General features: G+C 35.7%; 2 protein-coding genes across 2 annotated transcripts; both read left to right on the forward strand.

The window, feature by feature from the left end:
* The first annotated feature begins 687 nt into the window (after window positions 1–687).
* fmodb (fibromodulin b) lies at window positions 688–6,267 on the forward strand. The gene is made up of 4 exons (XM_043247731.1): window positions 688–817; window positions 998–1,058; window positions 2,881–3,840; window positions 5,348–6,267. Exons 3-4 carry the CDS (start codon window positions 2,898–2,900, stop codon window positions 5,497–5,499), a joined length of 1,095 nt encoding a protein of 364 aa, XP_043103666.1. The 5' UTR covers window positions 688–817; window positions 998–1,058; window positions 2,881–2,897; the 3' UTR covers window positions 5,500–6,267.
* A 4,421-nt stretch (window positions 6,268–10,688) lies between these two features.
* On the forward strand, window positions 10,689–11,621 carry LOC122350022 (odorant receptor 131-2-like). The gene has a single exon (XM_043246215.1). The coding sequence runs from the start codon at window positions 10,689–10,691 to the stop codon at window positions 11,619–11,621; it is 933 nt and encodes a 310-aa protein (XP_043102150.1).
* The last annotated feature ends 1,079 nt before the right edge of the window (window positions 11,622–12,700 follow it).

Consider the following 12,700-nt stretch of genomic DNA (forward strand, 5'->3'; position numbering starts at 1 on the left):
TACAGTACGAATGAATCTGCATTAAGCTAAAGAAAAGAGTGCTGCTTAAACACTCCCTTGTGAGTAATTGACTCCATATGAGTATTTTCCACATTATGTTTATCATGACGTCATTAAACGCACCGTGGCCTTTTATGAAAACAAATAAATATGGCTGCATAATGATTTCCAAGCATCCTGGGCATTTCTTAATATGACTGAACTGATCTGCACACGACAACAACACCTTCCATTCATTAAAAACCTTTAAAATGCACACAATGGTTATTCATTTTGTTTAGCTTTTCTATTACAGTTACGTTTAAAAAAGGCACAATTAATACTTTGCTAGCCAGCTGGTTAACTGCAAGAGAGCTAATTTGACACCACTGCTACAGTTTTCACTAAAGTCCATGATGTTTTCACTACACGGGCTATTTTTTTGTTTTGAGCTTAACATTACGGAAACTTTTCCAGCACGTAAAACCACTGTAATTCCAACCAAAGACGAAACGTGTCCCGTCGTACTCAGGAAAGCACGCTCAGAGGCTCATCCCGTGCAGGGATAATGATAAGGCAGGGGTCCCGTCCTGACAGAGTCCATGAAGTAAGGCTGTTAAAATGCAGATGTTTTGCCTTCTCCACACATGGCACTCATATTCACAAAGCCTCGAGGCGCAGAACACAGCGCAACATGTTAGTGAGGCAGTAGACAAAGCTTCACTGTATACAGGCTTTACACCGAGGGCTCTGGGCTGTGCGACTGTATCCATCTACTGGAATGTGATTTATTGTATTAATGCTGTAAAAGCAGCTGTACGGGGCACGTTATTATAAGGTACAGTTATTTATTTATTTCCGCATTTGTATAAAAGTATTTCAAAATTGTTCGATTATGAGTGTAATACAAACTGCACTAGGATAATGATTTCATTGTAATTATTATTATTATTTTTTTTTTTTTATCTCTCTCGATCTTGCTTATGTGCCTTATTTTTTTTCCCTCACCCCCCAAAAGCAAGTGAAGAACACAAAAAGGGACAAAAAGACAAAAACCAAAGCAGAGGCTGCAATCACAGGTATGCGTTTAATCTATAGTTTATCAGATATATTGCATGAAAACAATGAATTATGATAAAACATTCTACTTTACTTCACTGAAAAAAAGGACTGCATTTTTGTCGAGGACTGTGTTTTTGTGAATCACTATTTGATTGCATAACATGCTCCAAAAACTAACTAATAATAATTTAAGTCAACAAAGATGAATAAAGACCACAATTCATATATTCTTCATTGTTTGTTTGTTGTTAATGCATTAACTAATGTAAGCATATGACACCTTTATTGTAAAGTGTTAACATTACGGTATAAAATAATAATAATAATAATAATAATAATATTATTATTATTCCCCTTTCTAAACTTCCCTTCATTTTACTTTAGTATCTCTGATGTGGAGTTACTTGATATGAAGATGAAAAAATGTTAATATAATGTCTTTATTATTGGCATTACAGCCCAAAACTTTAAACTTAATTTTCAAATAAATATATGAAAACATTTAATAATAAATAAATAAAAAGAGAAGATATGGACATATAATGGCAACTTCTCCTAGGCCTTGTATTTGTCATTCAATCAATGTTATATCATGTAATGAAACAAAATTACTAATTTGATTACAATTTAACTGTTTGGAAATTATGCATGGGTTTTGAAGGAAGACATAAATCATTTATCTGACGAAGGAGGAAACTAGACATTAGTGACACCTGTTTAATCCCTAAAAATCAAATCCAACACAGTACACGTTCAAACACGAATGTAAACAGACGATTTATTGTATATTAGTGTATTATTTTCAATATTGCCGCAAGATGTGAAGCTGTCACCAGCACTGAGAGCTGGATTTATCAATCTTCATCTGTGTAAACAGTACCCAAGCTTTCCTCAGGCGAAACTCGCTTCTCTTTCCAAAAAGCTTGTGTTTTCTTAGTAACGACCCTCCTGTGTATTATATATAGCATACTTGCCCAGACCTGAGAGAAATTTTATGATGTCTCTTTTAACCACAGCATTGCTTTGAGAGATATAAAACATGTGTAAATAATGATGATTATTTCTTGTAATTATAGCATATATATGGAAACAATTATTATCTACAGCATGCATGCCTGTGTCTTAATCCTTATGGGTTGTAAAAACAGTTCTTAGAAGCTGCTTATAAAACACAAATAGCTGTTGTGTGCCTATACTGGCTCTATACTACTTTTGATATCTGGGATTTTATATGCATGGTATTGTTTTCATACCCGTCTAATATATTTGTTTATGTACATGTGAAAAATGTAGAATAAATAAATAATATATGAAATGTTAAAAAATAAATTTTAGTCAATTAATTTTAATTGACTAAAATCAATTATATTAAATGGTATTTGACAATTCGGTAATAGCTGAAATAATTTGTAATATTTTTTTTTACATTTCAAATAAAAATTTGTATTTTAATTTAAAAAGTAAAACAATAACAATGTCATTTGATAATTAAAAAAAAAGAATGTGTACAAAAATACAAATTACTGATTTCATTCTAAATTTATTTAAACATAAGTATTCATTTATTTAATAATACTATTCAATAATTTCAAGAATTTGTAATTCCGAATTCTGGATCATTTATTTACAATTACCCGTTAGATTTACAAAATTTGTTATAAAGAGTATCCAGTTAAAGTTTTTACATTTATTTATAAAAACGAAAACATTAGTGGTAGCAGTAATAGTAGTAGTAGTAGTAATTACAAAAATGATAATTTCATTATTATTAGGAATTTATTAGTTTTCTCCAAACTAATATTTAGAGATGTACCGTATTTGTATTTTGTATTCTGACAGGAACTGTCTCAGTAACAATGAAAGGCTGGATTTTACTTCTGTTGGTGGCAAAGCTTGTTAATTTGTCTATGACACATCCGACCAACTCGTTGACCTGGCTAAGTTATCTGCGCAACCGAGCCTACAGTCACGGTTATGGCCGCAGTCACAATAACATCCACGCCTCTCTAAGAGCAGAGGATGTGGATGAGCCTCCTGCACCGGACTGTCCTTTGGAGTGCGACTGCCCTCCTTCCTACCCCAGTGCGATGTACTGCAACAACCGCAAACTGCAGCACGTCCCGTTTGTCCCATCTCACATCAAGTATGTATACCTGCAAAACAACCAGATCACGACCATCAAAAATGGAGTCTTCGATAATGCTCCAGATTTAGCTTGGATCAGCCTACACACAAATAAACTGAACTCTGACAAGATTGGTGACAAAGTCTTCGCCAAACTACCAAACCTCGAGCGCCTCTTTTTACACAACAACAACCTGAGTCGGGTTCCACAGGATTTACCACGTTCCCTACGATATGTATACATGAATCATAACAATATCTCAAAGGTGCCGGTCCAATCTTTCCGTGGAATGAGAAACCTGACCGCCCTGCACCTTCAAGTGAACGCCATTGAAGACCTCGGCAATGCACTTGAGGGTCTGCATTCCTTGACCCTGTTAGACTTACGAGTAAACCGACTGAAGAAGATCCCCGAAAGCCTGCCGCCAAAGCTGAGCCAGCTCTACCTCGAGTACAACCGCATATCCAGCGTTCCTGCTGATTTTCTGAGCCAGCGGCCTGAGCTGCGCTTCATACGTCTGTCCCACAACCAGCTGACCAACGGGGGGATTCCAGCCAACGCTTTCAATGTCAGCACTCTCGTAGAGCTCGATTTATCCTTTAACAAGCTGGAAAGGATTCCCACTATTAGCACCAGTCTGGAGAATCTCTATCTGCAGGCCAACAAGATCAAAGGTACAGAAAAAAACGAAAAATGTGAAGATGTTACAGCACATAAGGCATGTCAAAAGCCTGTATGCAAATCTTCTTCTTCTAAAAATAAATAAATAAATAAATAAAAATAAAATATATATATATAAAGAGTTGATTTAAAAATTTCCATTTAAAAAGGTGAAATAGTTTCATAGTACATGAACTAAAAAAAATCTGCAAACAAGAGTGTTTCTTCAACTTTGGACAACTTTATTTCCCCAGGTTGATGTTCACTGAAGGGAACCCTAGGGCTTATTATAATGTACATTTTGACACTACTTAAATATGTAGCAGAAAACCCATGGAAGATTTACATTATTATACATTTACATATTTTTGACTATAGTGGGTGCCATTATTTAAATGAATTTCTATGGAAATTAATTGAAAGGGATTGAAAGGGGTGCAGAGAAAGCACCGAGTGTTCCCCGAGAGCATGAAAGAGGCTGAGCGTTCTTCGTCTTTATGCAAATATCAAGCGAAAAACACAGCCAATAACTGTGAAATTTGGCAAGGTAAGGTTTTGACGTGTGTTTTCAAGCGTTTGCTGGACTGGTGGATTACTGAACTTAAACTGGCTTTGAAAAAGTCATATGCAAAAGAGAAATGTTTAGGTCGTACCTAGATGGCGCCAACAAAGTGTTCAGTTTGTGAACCGCCATTAAAAGAAGAGGATGAAACGTAAACGGGGTGTATACATTGTTTTCAAAGGCACAATGTGAATAACAAAAAACAAAAGCTTTCTTGGGTTTTCTACTACACATTTCAGACATCAGAGACATCATTCACATTATATGTAGTCATACAAGCCTTAAAGTAACACATTTAAACTTTGCCTATTTGTTATATAACTATCTTGTAAACCTTATGACCTAATTTATTTTTCGCTAATATAAAAAACTATTTTATGCATGGAGATTATTGTTTTACTCTTGGCCTAGAATGAATATCTCCACTGAATTTTATTTCAATTTTAAGTGAAATTCAGATTAAAAAACACATTTATAGACAAAACTGCAGATACAGATAATAAACAACAAACTAGCAAGAAAGTCAAAGCTATTAAATAAAGTGTCTTTACAAACATTTCAATTAAAGCCATTGGATTACAGCCAAATGCACATAATGTATACACATTTTTTAAATTCTATTTATAGTTGCAAAAATTCCTGCAAGTTTCACAATACATCATGAACACAAAACATAGACTGTACTAAACAATTAATAGATTATAGTTAAAGACACAAAACGTAATGCGACCAAAGTAGGACCAAAAATATCCCTAGTTGAAGAAACTTGTGTTTGAAGGAATCTTAAATGTGCTTTAAAAGTAATCATTTGTTTCATGCATTCCATAAAAACATGAATGTGTAGCTCTGATAGCTGCTAATTTGACCTTTTTTGTAGGATCAGGTTACTCTAATGTAGGGCTCTCTGTGGGCCTGCTTGGATGAGACAGGAACTTACAGTTTTCCCTACATTTTTTCAGAATTCTCAGTGAGCAGCTTCTGCAGAGTTGTGGATACAAACAATTACTCTAATCTGCGTGTACTGCGCTTGGAGGCCAACGAAATTAAAGCCCAAGACATACCGACTGAAGCTGTACTGTGTCTGCGCCTGGCAACCAACATCGACCTGTAGGCCTGACATCAGCACATCCACAGAAACCTACTGTCAGACATGAGCACACGGAGCAAGAGAGAGAACATCTTGGAAATAAGGGTTTAGTTATCTTTTCGACAGTAAAATGATTGTGGGGGTTGTAATAAGTAAAAATATCACGTCTTGCAGTATCAAAAGAAAATATGTACGAATAATGATGATACCATTACAAAACCATGTGTTTTTTGTCTGTGAATAAGCCTGGGAATTTTGATATGGGTATCTTAAAATCAATGTGAATGTCTGATTACAAACTATTTTATTACTGAATCAATAAGGACAGGAATGCATGGAAGCTCATTTCTGTCTCATTATAAAAATATCAAAAAGGTAATTGCAAATTTGATTTGCATATTTACATTTTTATTTTCTAATTCTGAAAAAAAGTAACTGGAGATATAATTTGCAACTGCAAGAAAATAAATTGCTAGAAACAAAGTTACAATTACCCATTTGATACATATATTCTGAAACAGAATTGTGAGAATTTTTTTTTTTTTACCTTATTCTCTAACGTTTGAATTATGAGCTCATTTTTGTATTAGCTAAAATTCATTTATCTTTAACTTTTTAGTAAATGCATGATACAAATAATGGTGTTGGTTGGGAAACTTTGGGTTTTGTTTTGTAATTGTTAGCCAGTATTTTTGGAAGTGGAAAAAGATAAATTGCCCGAAGGTCAATTTAATTGGTTAGTCAATGAGGATGACCTCATGAAAATCTAACTGAAAACTGAGGAAAGATCAAAAATTCAGTAAACCAACAGTAGCCCGACAGTATCCTGCTCAAAGCTTGCATCACTGGCATTATCTTTTGTCCAATAACAATAACATCTATGATAAAGGAATAAAAAAGGAACAGAAAAAATATATATATATTGTGCAAACCTTCTTGTCTTCTTGTCACAGTACATCAGTGTTTACCGTAATGCGTTGTCACTTAGGAATATTTTGAGATTTCTTTAATCAGATGAACTTTAACGTTTCCCCTCCAGATTGTGCAAATCCCAGGCATATTCATTAGGTTTAATAAACAGCCTTGACCTTCAGTGAAAGCTCTATAGGGAGCTGGTTCCACAAGGACGGTTTTAATGTTAATTACTGGAGATGAGTTTGTTCCTCATTGCCCAAAGGAGCTGATGAAATGTCAAAATAACCTGGCAGAACATAAACAATCAGTTTTGCACTGGGGTCTCTGAGCAGGGTCGCTGTGATTTTGCCAAATAAAACATGATCCTGGATCAACATTATTGTCCAAAAATATAGTTTTATCTCAGTCCCTACCCTAAAACCTAACCATGCCAATAATGTATTTAATATTTTGAACCCATTTTGAAGTCGTACAATTTATTGATTCTAATTCTAAGTATGGACTTTTTATATTTATACTGGCCTTTCACGTTAAATTAAATCTTCAAAATATGAGGTAAGTTTTATATCGGGAAGAGGAAAACACTAAGAAGATTTTACCCATTGAGCAGGAAAAGAGCCATCTCTGGATTGGTATAAATGGTTTGAAGTTTTTATTTTAAAGAGTTGTCACTATTTATTAAAAGCCAGTCTAAATCAAGTAGTCATTACAGACTCACTTTACTTTTGCTGGTAAGTTCTCCTTTGAAGAAGGTTTCTTTGTTTTAATAGTGGATGATTTCTCTCTTATGACTACAAGCTATAAGGCTTGAAAGTATTTATACCCCTTCAAGTTTTTTTTTTTTTTTACACTTTGTTATGTTGCTGCCTTATGCTAAACTTATGTTAAAATACTTTTTGAACATCTACACTCGATACACCATAACAGGTTTTTAAACATCCTTGCAAATTTATTAAAAATAAAAAAAACTAAAATGATTCCTTGCATAAGCATTCAATACCCTTATCTGGGGAAATTGAAATTTAGCTCAGGAGCATTCATATTGCTTGTAGATGTGAAGTGAACCTAACCCTGAATATCAGAGCAAAAACCATACATTAAGGTGAATAAAAAAAAATGTCTGAAGAACTGAGAAACAGGTTCGCGCAATGCCACACAACTGTGGAAGATAAAAAAAAAAAAAAAAACATTTTGCTTCACTGAAGGCTTACAGAAGCATGTAGCCTACGTTAACCTTAATGGTTTGAAACAACCAGTACTCTTCCCACGTTGAGGGGGCAGTTGCGCTGCACTTGTGTAAAATGCCACCGCCAGGTGGGATCATCCGCGTTTCCCTTCCAGGCCCTGTAGGACCACGCCAGCTCTTGCTTGAGAAGGCGATGTCCAAATTATTGGCCCGGAGTGTCACTCAATCTGGAAGAAATGAAGGACGTTGAGAAGATTCGCTTTCTTGAAATTCCGATCTCTCAGGCTGGGCTGTTCGGCAACACTGTCAAGGACTTCACCAAGCAGTTCTCAGCAGTGCGAGGCGATCAAGCACATCCTGCCCCGGAGTGTTCCTCCAGCTGCACGTCGCCAAGGGCAGCCTCCTGCAGCTTCCACACCTGCTCCACCCATTCGGAAACCCAGTCAAAGCCAGCCTCTAAGTCCTCTAGGAAGACGATGAAGTGGCTCTGAGATGGGGGGCTCAGGCAGGCAAGACACTACTCTTCAGAGAAGGGTCAGGTGGAGAATACTTGGTTCCGGTTTGTTTCCTTGAGAGCAGTTTCCTTGTCCTCCAGGCTTGATTCACAACCCTCTTGTTGCCGCCCACAGCACCCCTCTTATTGCCAGCAGCCAAGAAAGGAGAATGACTGCCTCCCCACATGATTCTGGCCAGTCTCTCTGGGGATCAGGGCAGTGTCACAACCCACTGCTGCACACCTCCAGACAGGTCTTTGACACCGATGGGGGGATGATCATCTGGACAATCCGACTCGGCAATGAGATTCAGTTTGTCTGGCTGATCTGTGACATTCCAAGACTTCTCCTTATTTTTTCTTCCCATAATTCTGGTATCCACCTTTTTCCTCAACATGGAAATAGGCCTATGAGTGAGGCTTCCAGTATGTTAGACGTTATAGGTAAATAATGAGGAGAATAACAACAGTAATGGTAAAACTGTTTACACAAAAAACAATGTGTTCATAATTAAAACAATACATTAAAATAACACAATAAGACACGTCAATTTTCAATATCAAGAGCTCAAACGATGTTAAGTGCTCTACAATTCAGACAATATTTTCAATATTGACTATTTATACTCTATTTTGATTAGCATATCAAAACTAAATTCCAAACAAAGATCACATCAGAACAGCCGTGCATCTCAGAGTAACACAGTAAAAATTTGACAGGAGCTTACTAATAAAATGTACTGCAGAGTAGGAAAGCTATTCATCCTCGGCCAGGAATATAACCTTTCCTAGAATTGATAAATAATTCATTTTAAATGTTAATTTTGCTACAGTTAATTCTAAAATCTAATCTAAATATTTATTATTAATTATACCTAGCTATAATTAATTATAAATGTTCCCATTTTGAGCTACTTACACCTAGTTACACCTTCTATCTTTAGTGCCTGCCACCCTGGTACAACTACGCCAAGCAAGGTATTACACCAAGTTGGACTTATGCAGTGCATTCAATTTAATCTGCATTCAGGAGGGAGATGAATGGAAGATGAATTTTTCCACGACTAGTGGGCACTATGAGCACAAAGTCATGCAAGGCTTTCTTGGCTTTGCTAACTTTTCGTTGCACTTCATTAAGAACTTCAGTATCATCGCCTCTCTCCTAACTGCAGACTGAACTTCCTGAAGCACAAAATTGGTGATGTACATCCAATTTAAGCTGACTAACTTCACAGTGCCGACAGCTTCAATGAATATAACAATGTTTTTCTTTCTTCTTGAGTTAAAACCCTAGATAATTTTTTTAAATTATTAAAGCTAATTTTCTTAGTGTGACGAAAAGTCAGAGACGTTCGGATCCAGAATGTCAACAACAGTGTCAGTAATATCAGAGACAGAATCATAAACCGTACCAGAGATGGGTCGAGACAGGCAGCGAGACATCAGCGTCGAGGAATCCAGGCAAGGGGTAGAAAAGCAGGCAGCAAACAATCAGAGACACAACAAACAGTCTAAGATCAACACGGAAACACCACGGTAGAATGAGAACACTCAGCATTACCAGCCGGGAGGTTAGCCACAGAGGCACAATTCAGGACACTTAGCTAGCATTCTGTATATAATTTATTGGCTGTATGAATAACCATTGAAATAAAAATGTTATACTGAAAATGCTATACTATATTAATAGCCCACCTACATGACCCATGGCAATTAAAAAGATGGGTTTATAATATTTGTTGATAAAAGATTACATTAACAATAAGCTACTTTTAGCCTTACCTTAGGTATTGGTTTACCCTCACCTATGGACATTTTAAGTAAATAAATGCATGGAAAACATAAAAAAACAATGATATTACCAAGTATTCCAGTTTTAAAATATTTTTGTTCAAACTTTCAGAACCAACAATTACTAAAGGTCAATGAATATGAGGAGGATGTTGTGATTAGTAACTTGCATAATTATTTGATTCGGATATTTCTACCTTTATTAACTGATTCAGGTGTGTTTCATTTGAATTGGAGCTAAACTCTGCAGGACACCAGCCCTCCAGGACCAAGTTTGGAGACCACTGTTCAAATAGTTTGAGAGATTAAATCAGAGAATGGTATGCATTTATTTAAATTACATTTGTGAAGATAGTCATAGTTGAATGGTATGACACATAGTAGAGTTTGTAAAGGAAAATTGAAAAACAGTAAAAAAAAACCTGGGGAAATCAGCTGATTAAGCTTTGAAAATGACATGTTTTTGGCTGTTGTTTGTTTCACCCTCATTGTTTGTCTGACTTAAGGGACTCAACACTGACATTAAAGTAAAGCACATGAGACTATGGCAAACCCCAAATTGCATACTCAACAACAATATAAGATCATGTTTAATTTAAGCGCATATACAGAAAATAGAGATCTGCGATGCGCAGACTTTAACAACACAGGCAACAAAGATCAGTCTTTTGGATTCCTTGATGTCACTTTGGCATCATCTACTGCAGTATGCCTTTTTGTTTTGAATTGCTTTTCCTATTATAGATTATGTCACTTTAAACTATTATAACTATATGATATTTTATTAACAGGACATTTATTTATACATTTAAATTCAATGATTGCGAAATGAACAGTTCAGAATTTAGCAAACGTAAAGAGGTTTTTGGGGAGGCTTTTTTTAAAAACTTCACTGTGGTCTCATTTGGTATAATTATCAATTGTATCAACAGCTTGCTGCTTTATATTTACTTCAAGAACCCCGTCTTCGCTCAGGAGCCCCGCTATATTCTCTACATGCATCTGATCATCAATGACATCATTACACTGTCTCTCTCTGTGATTTTGTTTGTGCTTGCTTACATACTACCAGGCTACCCTGTTGCTGCCTGCTGCTTCATCCTCGTCTTTGGAGGCAGTGTCTACAAGAACACACCACTAAACCTGGCCGGCATGGCTATTGAACGCTTTGTGGCCGTCTGCTACCCTCTACATCATGCACAATTATGCTCCATTCGAAACACCAAAATCTTGATCGGCATCATCTGGCTGGTGGGAGCTGTGCCTGGTGTTGTGGATATGCTTGTGATCGCAATTAAACGTCCCCTCTCCTTCTTTACTTCTAACCGCATTGGCCTCCCCCACAATCTTTTCAATGATGATCAAAACTATTATATAAGTCATGCTGTCTTCAACATCGGCTACTTGTGTTTGGTGTGGTTGCTGCTCTTCTACACTTATTTTAAAGTACTGTTCTCTGCTAAAGCAGCTGCTTCAGAATCAGCTCAAGCACAGAAGGCCAGGAGAACCATTTTACTGCATGCAGTCCAGTTACTGTTCTGTACACTGTCCCTGTTCACATCTTTCATGAATGGGGCCATAAGTGCTCTCTTTCCTTACTACCAGTCTGTAATCTTCTTCTGCGACTTCATTCTCACTAGCATTTTACCACGTCTGCTAAGCCCACTCATATATGGCATGAGGGATCAAAAGTTTAAAAAATACTTGAAGAGTTCACTGATTTGTGGCTCAGACAAAATTGCCATCGACCCTTCTGATTAGCAAAACTGTCATGTTCACTCACTGAGTGAAAAACATTTTAATATTTAAGCTGTAAAACTTTTAGTTTATTATTTTTGTTTAGAATTCAGTTTTGCATTTCAGCACTGACACTGAGTAGAGTACGATCAAACAGTGTTAACTCATTTTCTTTATTAATGTTTACTAAATGTATGAAACATTATATAATAATTAACTTTTAATGTAAATTAAAAGGCTTAAAAATGTCATTAAACTTGTAATTCATATGATCATGCACACTGAAAACATTTATATTGCATTATTTTGATAAATGACAAATAAAGCATTTTCTTGAAAATTTGTCCCTCCTGTTGATGTATGAAGAATATTCTGTTAAATGATTCACAATAAGTGTTGAGGCAATAAAAAAACACGTTTTGCACCCAAGTTACAATGTATGTAATGTCTTTACCAAGCATTTATCTAAATTTAACTAACCACCCTTTACACAAATGTTGAAAAATCTTAAAAAGCTTATAAAAAATCCAGAATTAAGAAAGAAAAATAAAATAAATGAAACAAAGCAAATATTCATAAACATTGGTTAATGCAAAAACAACTGATTAGTAAGTGACTAAGATATGGAAATAGTAAAGTCTAAGTCTATACAACAAACAAAAACCAAATATATTACCTTTACAGACTGCGATTAATGAGTAAATTAACATTCGTAAAGTGTTTTTTATTGTTGTAATTAGGTCCAGGTGTGTTACATTAATTACAGTCATTAGTTTCCCTTTAAAAGTTGGATTTTGTTTTGTCCGGTCACGATGATGCTGTGCTCTCCACAGACTCGTCGATGTTATCCTGTCTATGTATACATGTGCTTCCTGTCATCAATGTTTGACATATGTAGCTGCAATGGTCTCATGAAATGATAGCCACGCTTTGTACTGATGTCTTTTTGCTATGTATTTCTGTCTCTGCTCTCTCTTTTTTAGCAGACACCATGAAAACTACGAGAAATAAAGCATATAAAAAAGTCAAGCATGCATTTCTCAGAGTCCTATTTCACAGTCCCTCATTCAAATATCCGTTGACATGCAAGTGAATGTGACAAA

The sequence above is a fragment of the Puntigrus tetrazona genome, chromosome 8 (genome assembly GCF_018831695.1).
Source record: "Puntigrus tetrazona isolate hp1 chromosome 8, ASM1883169v1, whole genome shotgun sequence".
NCBI lineage: Eukaryota > Metazoa > Chordata > Actinopteri > Cypriniformes > Cyprinidae > Puntigrus > Puntigrus tetrazona.